This window comes from Scheffersomyces amazonensis, assembly GCF_036850825.1.
Source record: "Scheffersomyces amazonensis strain UFMG-HMD-26.3 chromosome Unknown RJT21scaffold_6, whole genome shotgun sequence".
Taxonomy (NCBI): Eukaryota; Fungi; Ascomycota; class Pichiomycetes; order Serinales; family Debaryomycetaceae; genus Scheffersomyces; species Scheffersomyces amazonensis.
In genome coordinates, this window is record NW_027042746.1 from 489,663 (window position 1) to 503,273 (window position 13,611).

The 13,611-nt window shown below is 33.3% G+C and overlaps 2 protein-coding genes across 2 annotated transcripts; one reads left to right on the forward strand and one right to left on the reverse strand. All coding sequences in view use genetic code 12, as the record gives it.

The window, feature by feature from the left end:
- Positions 1-8,864: 8,864 nt before the first annotated feature.
- Positions 8,865-10,591, forward strand: RJT21DRAFT_50578 (uncharacterized protein). The gene has a single exon (XM_064884852.1). The coding sequence runs from the start codon at positions 9,217-9,219 to the stop codon at positions 10,570-10,572; it is 1,356 nt and encodes a 451-aa protein (XP_064736758.1). The 5' UTR covers positions 8,865-9,216; the 3' UTR covers positions 10,573-10,591.
- Positions 10,592-10,916: 325 nt separating this feature from the next.
- Positions 10,917-13,531, reverse strand: PMT6 (dolichyl-phosphate-mannose-protein mannosyltransferase; the record flags this gene model as incomplete). Its single annotated transcript, XM_064880361.1, has 3 exons — positions 10,917-11,009; positions 11,041-13,032; positions 13,478-13,531. The coding sequence occupies 3 exons, from the start codon at positions 13,529-13,531 to the stop codon at positions 10,917-10,919; spliced, it is 2,139 nt and encodes a 712-aa protein (XP_064736759.1).
- Positions 13,532-13,611: the final 80 nt, after the last annotated feature.

A 13,611-nucleotide genomic window follows, 5' to 3' on the forward strand; every position in this document is an offset into this window, starting at 1 on the left:
ATGGTGTTACATTAGAAAAACACTGACTGAATAATCAAACCTTGCTACCAACAAAAGGTATATTCAGCCACAGGGTTGCCCAAATATCAGTTCAATATTGGTAATTGACAGCTGATCTGCTACTAGTCCTACAACATAGTACCCATCAACCACCCAGAGCCACATCTACAGTGCTGTTAAGTAGGGTGTCAAAATTTGATGGTACTATGACTAGCCAAAAAATTGAATCCTGAAGTATCTCTAGCCTACTTCTTAAGGGCATATTCTCTAATATCCCTATTCGTGAAGAGCAATCTTGTCTTCAGGCATTCCATAATAGGAGTCTGCAACCGTATAAATACTTCCTATTACATTGCACTAAGTCCATATAACAATGACTGAAAATGACTTTAAAAAACTGACAACCAAGCTAATGGTGTCCTGCTGGTAGCCTCCGTTCCTACGAACGTTGTACTGTAATTTCGAACAGTACCATATAACTGTTATTGATCTCCAACCCACAGGTAAATTAACGAAATAATGTATCAATCAAGCTTAACCTTTTCCTTATAATAATCGCACCAACATTTTAAAAAACTAAATTCCGTTGGTCTGCTGCTATCTAATACCTTATGAAACATAACGAAGGCAACGAGAATAGGGTTTGCGATGATATTCAAATGATAAAATCACGAAAGGAACTTGATCGGCGTACTTCAAATTAGATAGATCGAAAAATAATAAAATAACCACTAACAAAAATTCCGGACTAAGGAAACGTCCGTCAAAATACGTATATCAATAACTCTCAACGGTTTCTTTGCCAACTCTTGAACATCTGCAATCGTCTGCAAGGGTGTCAAATTTGACAAAAATAAAAACCAAATTCAAACATGTAACCATATCTGTGTCGCAGCACATGGTATATCTAACTGTGACCATTGTCTTCTCAAGACTGTCGGATGAAGGTCCCACGGCATTCGCATAATACAATATGTACATATGCCGACTTCATCTGGTCATTTTCTTCAGCATATGCGTCTCACTTACCGTAACATATGCTGAAAACTCTATCAACCTTATTTGCCAAGATCTTCAATTCTTGTGCTTCTTCTAGGAGCAAATTAACAATATCGTCGTGAGCAACCTTCGGGCTTTGTATAATACACTTCCCGTTTTATAATGACGCATTCAATAATTGCAAATTGGGAACATTTCCAAGAGCGTCATCTAGAGGCAAATTAACTTGCCATATATATGAGCGTTCTTCGTTGAACCCAGTATCGTGAAACATAAAGTTATACAAACTTCAATCATGTTTCATTCTATTACTGCTGAGTCACGATTGTATAAAAAAAAAATAAATTCTTTTGCCAGACGTTGGTAAAATGTGTTATTAATCTCCAAGGGTTTAGTCCTCCTAAAGAGCTGTCTGATAATCGATCTCAAAATCGTTAACATATCGTGTAATAAAGATTTACCAGAACAAATACTAAAACCACTTCAAGAACTTAAGTAAAATGTCATACCAATACATGATAACATTACATGATTATTGCAACTCATTACTTTCTGAAGAAGGTGCTGTTGATAATTCAAGTGAATACCATAATTCATTTCAAGAACAATTCCAAAAACAAATCTATTCTAAAAGTAATTCCAAAATAATTTCAAAAATAATTATTCTACACTAGAGTAATCCTAACTCTAGATTTCCATTGTGAGCACCAAAGACTGTTTGTTAAAAAATGCCCGTAATGTACCTCTCAAGACTTAAAACACTACCCTCCGTGTTCATATTTAAAACAATAATATATCTCTTATCAAATTATTAGGGTACTATCATCGAGTGACGATTTTAATCAAATCAATCATATGTATTGCCACTTGCTTTCCATATAATCTAAGTTGTACATCCTTTCACGGCATATCATTCTTAACATCTTTCGCTATGCTCACATTAAATAACTTTCTCATCAGCCATTTCAAAAGATAATCGAATATCTCTAATTCTTTTGCTGATACATTCAAAAGGAGTCATGGATCTTTATTAAGAGTACACTGCTGTTTTGCCATCGATATTCGTATCTGACCAATCATGGTGTATCAAAACCAGCTTCAAACATAAAAGCATCCATGCTCAGCAATTCGACCAGTTCGTTACTTTATAAACGATCCCAAAAATACTAATCATGTAAATCAAATCATCTAATTATTTGCTTCTGATGTCATATAATCATTTCCTAAGACAATTTAATCAAACTATTGTTACTTCTTTAATTTTTGACTATTTCTCTGTTAATATAGTTAGATAAGATCATGTTACTTAAACCAAAAATTGATTACTAATATTTCATCAAAGTACACATTCAACAACCTCTCAACTTAACGTATCATGTATAACCTAACATTAACAATAGTACCGACAACTTATTCAATACAATAACATCATCAAAATTCCTACTACTTTCATCAGAATCGTCAAACTTCACTGTAACTTATCTCGTTCACTGGCCTTTTCTTACTAGAACTTGAACGAATAAGACCAAGACACTTATCAGGGCTCATAACTTGTTGGATAGATATGTGTCTACAGGCCTACATTACTCTACAAGCTAGTAAATCTATACTTGGTAGTATATATTCATTTTATATCCATATTGCTTAACTTATAAAAAGAAGTTATATTTATTCTAAATCGCCTCACCTAGAAGGAGGTGACTTTTATATTCATGTCGATCCTGCATAGCACATGCATTCTTGGCATAACCTGCATATAGCATATGCGCTACCAATCACAACTAAATATGAAATACCAAACATATCAACAGATGATCGGAATCATAATACATGATTTGGGGTTGTTCTGTCGTACGACGGAGTTTCTTGGAGTCTGGAGCATAAGAGTCGGAGTCAGTATAACCATAGTCTGAAGTAGCTGTCATTTCAGGCTGATATGGAATTAAAGCAGTGGAATGTAATATAATGTTACTGGACGGATCAGCTTCACGTCTCTTCCGTTTCTGTTGTGAACGCAGAACAGTTAAAAATTCTAAAGGTGATGGAGATACGAGATTTTCTTCAGCATCCGGCGAAACAGCAGGTTTAATGGTATCGGGTACTTCGATAATGGAAGTAGGTTCAGCGACATCTTCTTCGTGGGAAGTCATACTATCATCATCACCATCATAAACATCTCCATCATAAACATCTCCATTATAATCATCTCCATTATAATCATTTCCATTATAATCATCTGCGTGGGTGATATTAACTTCATAATCAATAGGGTCGGTATCCCTAACATTTTCTGACTTAGTTGCATCGAGTTCATTCATACTTGCATCAGATCGGTAGTGATCATCATTGGTAACTCTAACAGGAGGTGGCGAGCGGTCGGAAGAATTATAATATCTAAGAGAGGAAATTCCACCACTAATCCCCAATGTGGTATTAGAATGAACATTAATTTCACCTTGGTAGGCTAACTTTTCAAAAGGAAATTCATCTTCTATGAATCTAACTTGACTGGCAGAAAAGATTTTCCGAGTGACCAAATCATATAATCGATAGGCTTTTCTGTTTGGGTCAAATCCCAACATAATAGCCTCCCTTGATGTAGAGTCAAATTTGGACACTCTTAATTTTGGGGGAACCAAAGCATAACACAAACACCCAAAAACTCGTAATTGGTCATAATTGGGAGGATTCCCAGTCCATTTCTCATATGGAACGACCAACTGATGCTTGGGAGCATGACGAGGCATTAAGTTAAGCAAGTACGTAGCAGTGAGTACAGCCTCTGGCCAAAAGTGATCTGGAAGTGATCCATCACGAAGTAAAGATCTAGCAAATTCTTGAATTGTTCTGTGGGAACGTTCAACAACTCCATTCTGATAACTGTGATATGGTACTGTCAATTCGTGACGAATTCCGGTTTCATGAAAGAAATTAGTAAGTTTGACATTATTGAATTCAGAACCATTATCTGTTCTAACTATTTGAACCTTTGCAGAATTCTGACGATCACAGGATCTAATGAAGTTGATAATAAGTTGACCAACTTCAGCAGTAGAAGTCATTGGAAAAGTTGTAATGAATCTTGATTTATCATCAACAATAGTGAGAAAGTATTTGCAACCATTATAGGCTGGTGGAAATGGACCACAGACATCCATATGAAGGATTCCTCCAAGTGTTGTAGCTCTCCGAGTGGAATACTTTGGAAATTTGAAAGTCATCTTTGACTTCATACAACTACGGCAATTCTTCAGGTGACACTGAATTCCGAGTTTTCTAAAATTATCCTGAATACCACGACCTGGGTGACCAAGTCTCTTGTGTAAAATTTCCTGAGGAGTTCTAGCAACATTACCAATAAATGCATTTCCAACCCCCTCATTTTTCATAGTATCAATTTCAATAGTATACAAATTTGCCCGTAAACTACCATGGTGCGATAATTTATTCGCAGCAAGATCAATAGATGCAAAACCTGCATAGACTCCAGTTGAGTCAAAGACGAAGGTAGCACCCCTACGGGCTGCTGCAGGGATGCTAATGAGATTAACCGCCGATTTGGGAATATAGTAGACGTTAGTAAGATCAAAATCTGGAAGACTTACTTTACCAATACCTTCAACTTGCATGGTTGATCCATTAGCACAATCAACATTATGCTTAAAATTAGTGTCAATTTCAGAAAATAATCTAATATCCTTAACAATATGGCTTGAAGCACCAGAATCAAAATGAAAAACAGCATTTCTGGGTTTTTCAGAAACTTGAAAAGCCAGATCACCAACGTAGAAACTACTTCTTGATGTAGACTTGCTCGTGTTTGTACCATTGGTCGATTCATTTCTGGATTGTTCATTTTTGAGTTCTGGACACTTATTCTTCTTATGGCCTTCCTTCTTACAATGATAGCAAATAACCTTTTTACTACGATTAACAACTAAAGCGGTATCCAGGTTAATGGTAAAGTCTAAATTATCAGGAGGATTTGTACCAATACGTAAAGCTAATTTCCGAATAGTAGCAACATCAAAAATAGCATTGATTTTTCTTTCTTTAAGGGAGTGAAAAGCCCTTTCAATTTGTCCCCATTTAGTATCAGGAATAGTTGCAAAGTATATAAGTCCACTAGTTTCTTGGCCATTAAAACGGCAGAAAACATTTTCTCCAAGCATTTCCCAATCGTCAGCAGTGGGAGAACCAAAACCGTACTTTCTAATGAGTCTAGCAGCAGCTGTAAAATCAATGTTACCATACTCCTCACAAATTGAAAGGTAAGCGGTATCACCTGAATAACCTCTGTATTCCTTCCAAATGGTGTCAGATATGGTCAAGGATAGAACATGATTAAGCATTCCTACAACACTACTCTTCAATCTATTAACATCCGTAGGACCAACTTCTTCAGTAAATTGAAAAAAGTCATTTCCATGAATTAAGAAACCTGAGATCCCAAGTTGATTGAAGACGTCAACGAAACTGCTCTTCCAGGTGTAGAAGTTTTCAAGTCCTTTCAACTTGACTTGCACGCTGGCAGAAGCAGGGCTCATAACTTGTCGTTCGGTCCTCAATCTTACAATGAGATCATCAATGTCTTGTACATTTAGAGTTAAAGATTCCATAGTTAATGTTTCTTAAACAAAATACTTATATTATCATAGTTACTATATAAAACCTATATAATTATCTATAGGGATATTAGAGGTCTATTTATACCTCTGAGTTCACACACATGTGTTGTAACAACAACTCTAATAACACATTATTAGAGTACCCCCTTTCTATTGTTACAACCCCCCTTTTATTGTTACAACCATTTGTAGCAAGTTACAACACTCTACCTGTCTTCACAACCATTGTAGCTTACAAACATGTTGCAACAACGACAAAAAATTGATTTTAGGGTGTCAACTTTTTTAGAGATCAAACCGTCTATCCAAATGCTTGCAATACAAAGCCGGAATTCGTATTCCAAACATATCAACAATGTATTTTCTTTGCTTAGACATTAATTGATATAAAAGAACAATTCTATCAAGACTTATTTTATAAAGAAAGGACTAAACCGATTTGAGTTAGCGGTGGAGAATTTTGTTGATATGTTTGGTATTTCATATTTAGTTGTGATTGGTAGCGCATATGCTATATGCAGGTTATGCCAAGAATGCATGTGCTATGCAGGATCGACATGAATATAAAAGTCACCTCCTTCTAGGTGAGGCGATTTAGAATAAATATAACTTCTTTTTATAAGTTAAGCAATATGGATATAAAATGAATATATACTACCAAGTATAGATTTACTAGCTTGTAGAGTAATGTAGGCCTGTAGACACATATCTATCCAACAAGTTATGAGCCCTGATAAGTGTCTTGGTCTTATTCGTTCAAGTTCTAGTAAGAAAAGGCCAGTGAACGAGATAAGTTACAGTGAAGTTTGACGATTCTGATGAAAGTAGTAGGAATTTTGATGATGTTATTGTATTGAATAAGTTGTCGGTACTATTGTTAATGTTAGGTTATACATGATACGTTAAGTTGAGAGGTTGTTGAATGTGTACTTTGATGAAATATTAGTAATCAATTTTTGGTTTAAGTAACATGATCTTATCTAACTATATTAACAGAGAAATAGTCAAAAATTAAAGAAGTAACAATAGTTTGATTAAATTGTCTTAGGAAATGATTATATGACATCAGAAGCAATATGGATATAAAATGAATATATACTACCAAGTATAGATTTACTAGCTTGTAGAGTAATGTAGGCCTGTAGACACATATCTATCCAACAAATTTTAAGAAAATTTTTAAATCAATTGTCAAAAACGATCGTTTGCATGCCTTGGAATGGTTTTTGTATTCATCAATAGCCTGCATTAGCTTTCACGTAGCTAGAAGAGATGCTATCGCTGAGTTTTTCACGTTGTTGTTGTTACCGAGAAAATCTAATTTTTCACGAGGCTAGCGACGAGTCAAGCTTAAGAGAGCATTTGTTAAATTTTCACTGCCTCGTTTGCTGTATATCGTTACCACTACAAATCTATAATTTTTTCTACTGAGACATGATTCTGCTAACAAATTGAGAGTTCACAACTTTTATGAGAGTTTTTCCCTTTGGTCTATTTCGTTTTCCAAAGGTTTCTCTCCCGAAATTGCTTTTATATTCTTTATAGATAGCTTCTTTGGTTATTTCTGTTCTTTATTTGTAACTAAATATAGAAATTACATATCCCCAGGAAAGCTTTGTTATTGTATTATTTGTTCCAGAGTATTTTCTTTTCGGTTTTCATTGGGTATATATGAGAAGTTTCCAATAATTCAGCCATTATTATTATTTGGTGGATTTTATACGGGGTTACCATGATATATTTTAAGGTTTCCAGACTTTATCGTACTGATGCTGGATACAGTATATTTGGAGTGAATTTGCTCCTGGACTTGAACAGTTATGTTTACTTCTCTAAATAGAATTATTGCTAGTCACTTTTTATTAAGGTCTGATATTGTAGATGAGGGAGAGATTTCTTTACTTTGTGGTTTATATGATATCTCTTAAAGATGATATTTATCAGAATTCTTTAAGGGAAAGCCAGGAAGATAGCATAGAATTTGAAGGCAAAAAAGTCATATAAAAAAGTTATATTCTCGTAATATTAGTTAATTCTTAGAATAATTGATTAAGAAAGAAGGATCTCTAAAGGTAAGAGTTGTATATCAGGGGATTGACTGGATTTAGTGTTTGTGTCCAAAAAGCATATGGGGCTATTACCAAGTGGGTTAAGTCAGCACACTACATTTAGCAAGGAAAAGAGGATAAGATAGAACAAGTAAATAAACAGCTGGCGGTAGCGACAATATCTACGGAGAAGATTAGGTAAATATATATCAACAAACAAGTGTGTCGTAACATGTATTGGCTAGATTAAATGGAGTACTAAATTAACAGTTTATATATAGTTTTCCGTCTAATTGATGGTGAAAAGTCCTAGTCCTTCTTATCCTGGATTTCTGCTTTGGATTCTTGAACCACTTTTCGAAATGCTAGTGCAAAACTGGGTCCCCCAGAGGCAGTGAATATATAGTCCACGCTAAGGACAGCAAATGGTAAGAATATAGGACTCCTGAGTATACTAGCGAGAAATCTATCTGAAGCAGCAGTCATAGTTAATTGTAAGGTCTAATCAGAGAATTTTAGAAAAAGGCTATTTCATAACCATTTTATAATCTGTGTGTTGGTGGCGAGTCAAAACAGGGATTAAAATTCATATTTGACTTTAACATTTATTCAACCATATATTTTATATTGTCCTGTACTAAAAATCAATTAATAAGTTGGTAAATTGTTTAATGTTGGATCTCTACCTCTTCTAGTTTCAACCCTTTTCCTAATATATAAAGCGAGACTTGGTTGGTCGAATATGGTTAAAAGGTAATCGCAACTCATTGCCACAAATGGGACGAAAAGGGGACTCTTAGCAATTGTGGTGTAAAAAGAATAATTAACAGGTTGCATTTTGTTTAGCTTTTTATGCCGGAACAGCTCATTTAATTACTGTCTTTTTCAAATTCGAATACCTTCTATTTATAATAATCCTTTGTTACTGGTGGCAAACTTAATATTGGTAGCTTGCATTGCATTGTACACGGTGCTTCCACTTGGATGCAAAGTTCAAGTTTAACTTTTACACAAAAGTAGCGTTCCTGTCACAAGGAGAATTAACAGGTTGCATTTTGTTTAGGTTGTTATCACATTTATTTACTGTATTCTTCAAATTCAAAATACGTTGCATTTATAATAATATATTGGGGGAAGCAAAATTTTATTCAATGCCGTAGTTATTTCAAATTCCCGTTAACTATGGTGTTGTATCATATTATTTTAAAATAAATTATGTTGCACAATAATATGGGACATTCGCTTAGCGGAATACCGAAGCTCAAATATTCTTAGCAGACTTTCCAATTAAACGTGATTAATAGGTACAATATTTCGATGAGATGTATGGCGGGATTCACATAATACAATTTAACATATACACACACATACGCACCTCTACATGTTATATAGAAATATTTGTAATTTGCAAAATGGCTTTGGATTCCAATCAAAAAAATGCGACTCAAAAATAAAATTCCCTCGCTTAATTGTTATTTTATTGTGATTATTATCACGGATATATTTGTGATAAGTTATACTTGTTGTCTAGATATAAATACATGAGTGTCATATTAACATTATACGTGGCATTGTTATGTCTTTCACAAATTGTTGCTCATGCGGGCATAGTGACGAATTTGTACACCGTAAATAAGATAGGAGAATACATCAACCCCTTAATAAAGAATTCCTTATTAAAATTTGCTATTCTAAACCTCCTAATCTTCACTTTCGGACAAATAATTGTACTATGTAATCAGCTTGGTGATCGTTTTGGTCATAAGACTGTACTCATATCAGGATGGTACTTAATTGGTGGTTTAACATTAATTCCATCATATTTACAAATTCCTGATAGCAGTTTAACATCTGTTTTCATTGAGTCATCTCTAGTTGTTGGTTATTTCATGATCCTATCTAATGGTATGTGGCTTTTAAGAGATAGTTATCCAGAAAATAATTTTATTCGTGGACTAATGGCAGTCAATGTACCTTTAGGTGTTTTGGCTGGAGTGGTTAGTCTATATCTTCCACTTTGGAAGGATTTAAAGTATATGTTAGGTATGGGCGGGATTTGTTTGGCTATTGGTTTCTACTTCATCATTAAAGAAGGCAAGCAAACTAGTACATGGAAGCAAATATTTAATATGCCTGATTTCGGGGTCCCGTGTGTGACAATATCTTTTTTACTTGCAATTAAAGGCAATGTAGATTCATTCACTTGGTCTCCCAATTTATTTGTCTTGGTGATAATGAGTATAGTGATATACAGAGTAGGTTACACTCGCATTTTAGAGTGTTTGAGAACTTTTTTACGGTTCTTATTACGTATTAAGATAGGCTTGATATGGGGACTGATATTTTTTAGTCTAATATTATTATGGAACTTTCTTAACTTCTGTACCATACAACAGGGAGTTTCAATTATTCATTTCGTAGGGATTATAGCTGTATTGGCTATATTTGTACCCTTAGTTGGTATGAGATCTAGCTCCATGTTAATAATAAGTTTTGCTGTGTTTTGTTTTATAATAGCTTTCACAATTCTGCAAATGGTTTCAATTCAAATGTCATTCTTTGGATTCAGTCTTGTTCAAATATACATACTATGCTTCTCCATGGATTTGGGATTCCCTTCAGGATCAATTATAGTCACCCCAATAGCTCGTGATAGGTCGACACTTGCAATTACATGTCTACTAAATTTATTGCTTACTGCCTATTTGTCACTGTCTATTAAACCAGACACTAAATTTGTTGTTAGTGATATCATTGATAATTATAAGACAACCATTCTATTCAGTATTGGAATGACTGGTACTTCTGCTATTGTATGTTTGGTTTTATCATACATAGAGTCGGCTTTTGGACAAAATGAGAAGGAAAAGGTTCAAGATGTTGAAGAAAGTGTATGATTTTATATATATATATACATATATATATCAGTGAGTAGATTAAATAAACCAAGTATTTAAAATCTTTAAATGTCTATATTGAGTCGATGGACCCTTCATTCCAAAAGTTAAATCCTTTAAGTACCAAAATGTGCCTATTATGAGTGTATAACTTATCAAATAAATAGGTATTTTCAAATATGGAGATGTAATCTTTTTATAGATTAAAGTTTCTAAAAGGAAGGAAGTTACTAAAATTGAAAAGAATTGTGCTGGAACATAATGATGTAAATATTTAACTCTTCCCATTACTATAAATGGGAAATAATGTAAGAACCAACCAATAAATGGAACAATTCCTTGAATTAGAAATTCATTCCATGATGAATCAAATATATCAAATAAAAGCCATTGTCTTTGATATTTAAAGGCTCTGATTGTCGAGTAAATAAGAAAAACTATAAGAGCACCAGTCGAAAACCAAGTTACAAACGGATTCCCAATTAAAAAGAATTTAATTTCATCAGTTGTCCAACCACACATTCTTAAACCAGTATGTAATATTGGCCATTCCCACCATTCAGAACTTAATTTATCAAATTTATCAGGATCAGGAATCAATGCATTATTTGATGCCATCATACCATAATTTAGTAATAAAAATTCTTTCCAAAACTTTGGTGGCGGTGGTATGTAAGTTTCTTTAGGAGATTCTAATTCTTTATTTATATGATCTTCAATATTCCACCAAGTACTTTTATCATGAGCAATAATTGAATGTTTACAAACAACTTCACCTTGTTGGAATCCCCAACCTGGATAAGAATAACCTGTTGTTGCTAAATAACAACCCAATTGTTTATTTTTCAATCTGAAGTTAGTTGATATAGGATGAATTTCATTTATATCTTCTGATTGAAAATGAGGTGAAGGAGATTTATCTTGAAATTTAACTTCAATAATCCATTCATCCTTATATTCATTTGAATTTTCAATATCTCCAAAACAAGAAACTTCAAAATGATTAGTTGCAATTGGAGCTGAAATTGGATGTGTTCGAATTAAACATCCGGTCATTCTATGAACTAATCTGATCACATCTCCATCTTTAACTAATGTTCTAAACAATTCATCATGGTTAATAATTTCTCTTGTTATATTAGTATTGTTAGTATTGTTAGTATTGTTATTCCTATTACTGTCATCTTCATAATCCAAGCTTGCAAGTAAGCCTCTATCAAAGGGGAATTCAATTAAAAAATCATTATTTTCATCTTTAAATCCATAAGTTGTAATTTGTTGTTGTCTTGAACCTTGTGGATAATTATGTTCATGAGAATGAATTAAGTTAGGTGATAAACCTTGAGATCTCATTGTTATTAATGATCCATAACCAACTGATCTTGGACCAAAATCAATTGAATGTCCTTCAAGTGATGCTTGTAATAAGGTTGACACTGAACCATCACCTGTACCTGAATGAGTTAATACCAGGAAATGAATTTTAAAACATAATGCATAAATACAAAATGGAATTAGAATTAATGTTATAATTCTTGAAATCCAATGTAATAAATAATTTGATAATGATTGATCATCAGTGGAAATTAATTGGTAAGTCTTTAGTAAAAGATCATAAATAATATAATAACCAATTAATAAAGTTATAAATAATCCAACCCATTTTACAGAACAAACACAACCAATTGAAATACCAGTTAGAGTTAGCCATTTAATACCATTTAATGATAATAAATTATTAGATATTCTTAATTTATGTAATTTAATAAGACAAAAATAACAAGTCACAGTAAAAAATAATAACATTGAATCAAGTAATATGAATTTTGATAATGTTAAAGATAACATTTCAAATATAACCAGTAAAGATAAGAACCAAGTAGTTAGATTACTAAATCCAAGATTTAAACTTAAGTAATATGCTACTGGAGTACATAAGATTCCAAATATACAATTGAAAGCTCTCATAAATATGAAATTACAATCTTCAGGAAATTTAGCTCCACTCTTAAAATCAAAATCACCATTAAAATTAGCTAAATATTCTGATAATCCAATTAACAATTTACCTAATGGAGGATGAACATCAAAATAAAACTCTCGATTTAAATAGTAACCTCCGAATTTTCCAAAATGAGCTTCATCCCATACCACAGAATTAGAATAATCAATATGATAAAGTCTAACCGCAGCCGATAAGGCGGTTAAAAATAAAGGATTGATGTAATTTACTAACCAATAGGAAATATTAGACCATTTCGATGGGTTACTTATAGAGAGATTGGAAGTCTTTGATATTAGTTCATCTAATTCATCGTTGATGGAGATATGAGATGAAGATTTAGAATTCTTGATTGTTCTATGCTTTAACTGGGAATAAGGATGATTACTGAATGCTGATTGATTAGAAGATGGTTCTGGAGATACCGAGAGTTTGTCAGTATTAGGATGATACTTGGACTCATTCATACCGGCAACATATAGATATGAATTGTATGTAATTGAGTTTAGTTAGCAGATATGTTAGAGTTATGTGGTTGGTTCGGTCGGTCTAAGTGAAAAATTCACGATTGATCCGGCGGTTAAATTATTTTTGATTTTCGCGACAACTCTGGAAAAGTTTAGTGTTGTTGCAAAATGTTTATGAGAGTCTAGCGGTTAATAATCACTACTATTATTAGATAACTTTGGATATAGTAAAGAGAGTTACTAGAGTTAGTGTATCAGACCAATCTGGCTTAGACTATGTTTAAGTTCATTGTTATGAAGACATAAGATTATGTGACTAAGAACTAAATAGTATCTCCTAATCTATGTATCTTTCCTACATTTGAGGTAACGCTGCATATAATTCTTCGCTAGTAGCAAAGTACTGGAGTTCCTTTTCTAAGCATGCACCGTTTACCTTTTTAGTAGACTCAGCCGTGAACACTTTGATCTTCTTGTCTAGTATTGTCATCGACTCATTAAACACGGATGTGTTTTATCACATGAAAGTTTTTTAATGTTAAACAATACCAACGTGTTAACCAGTACAAC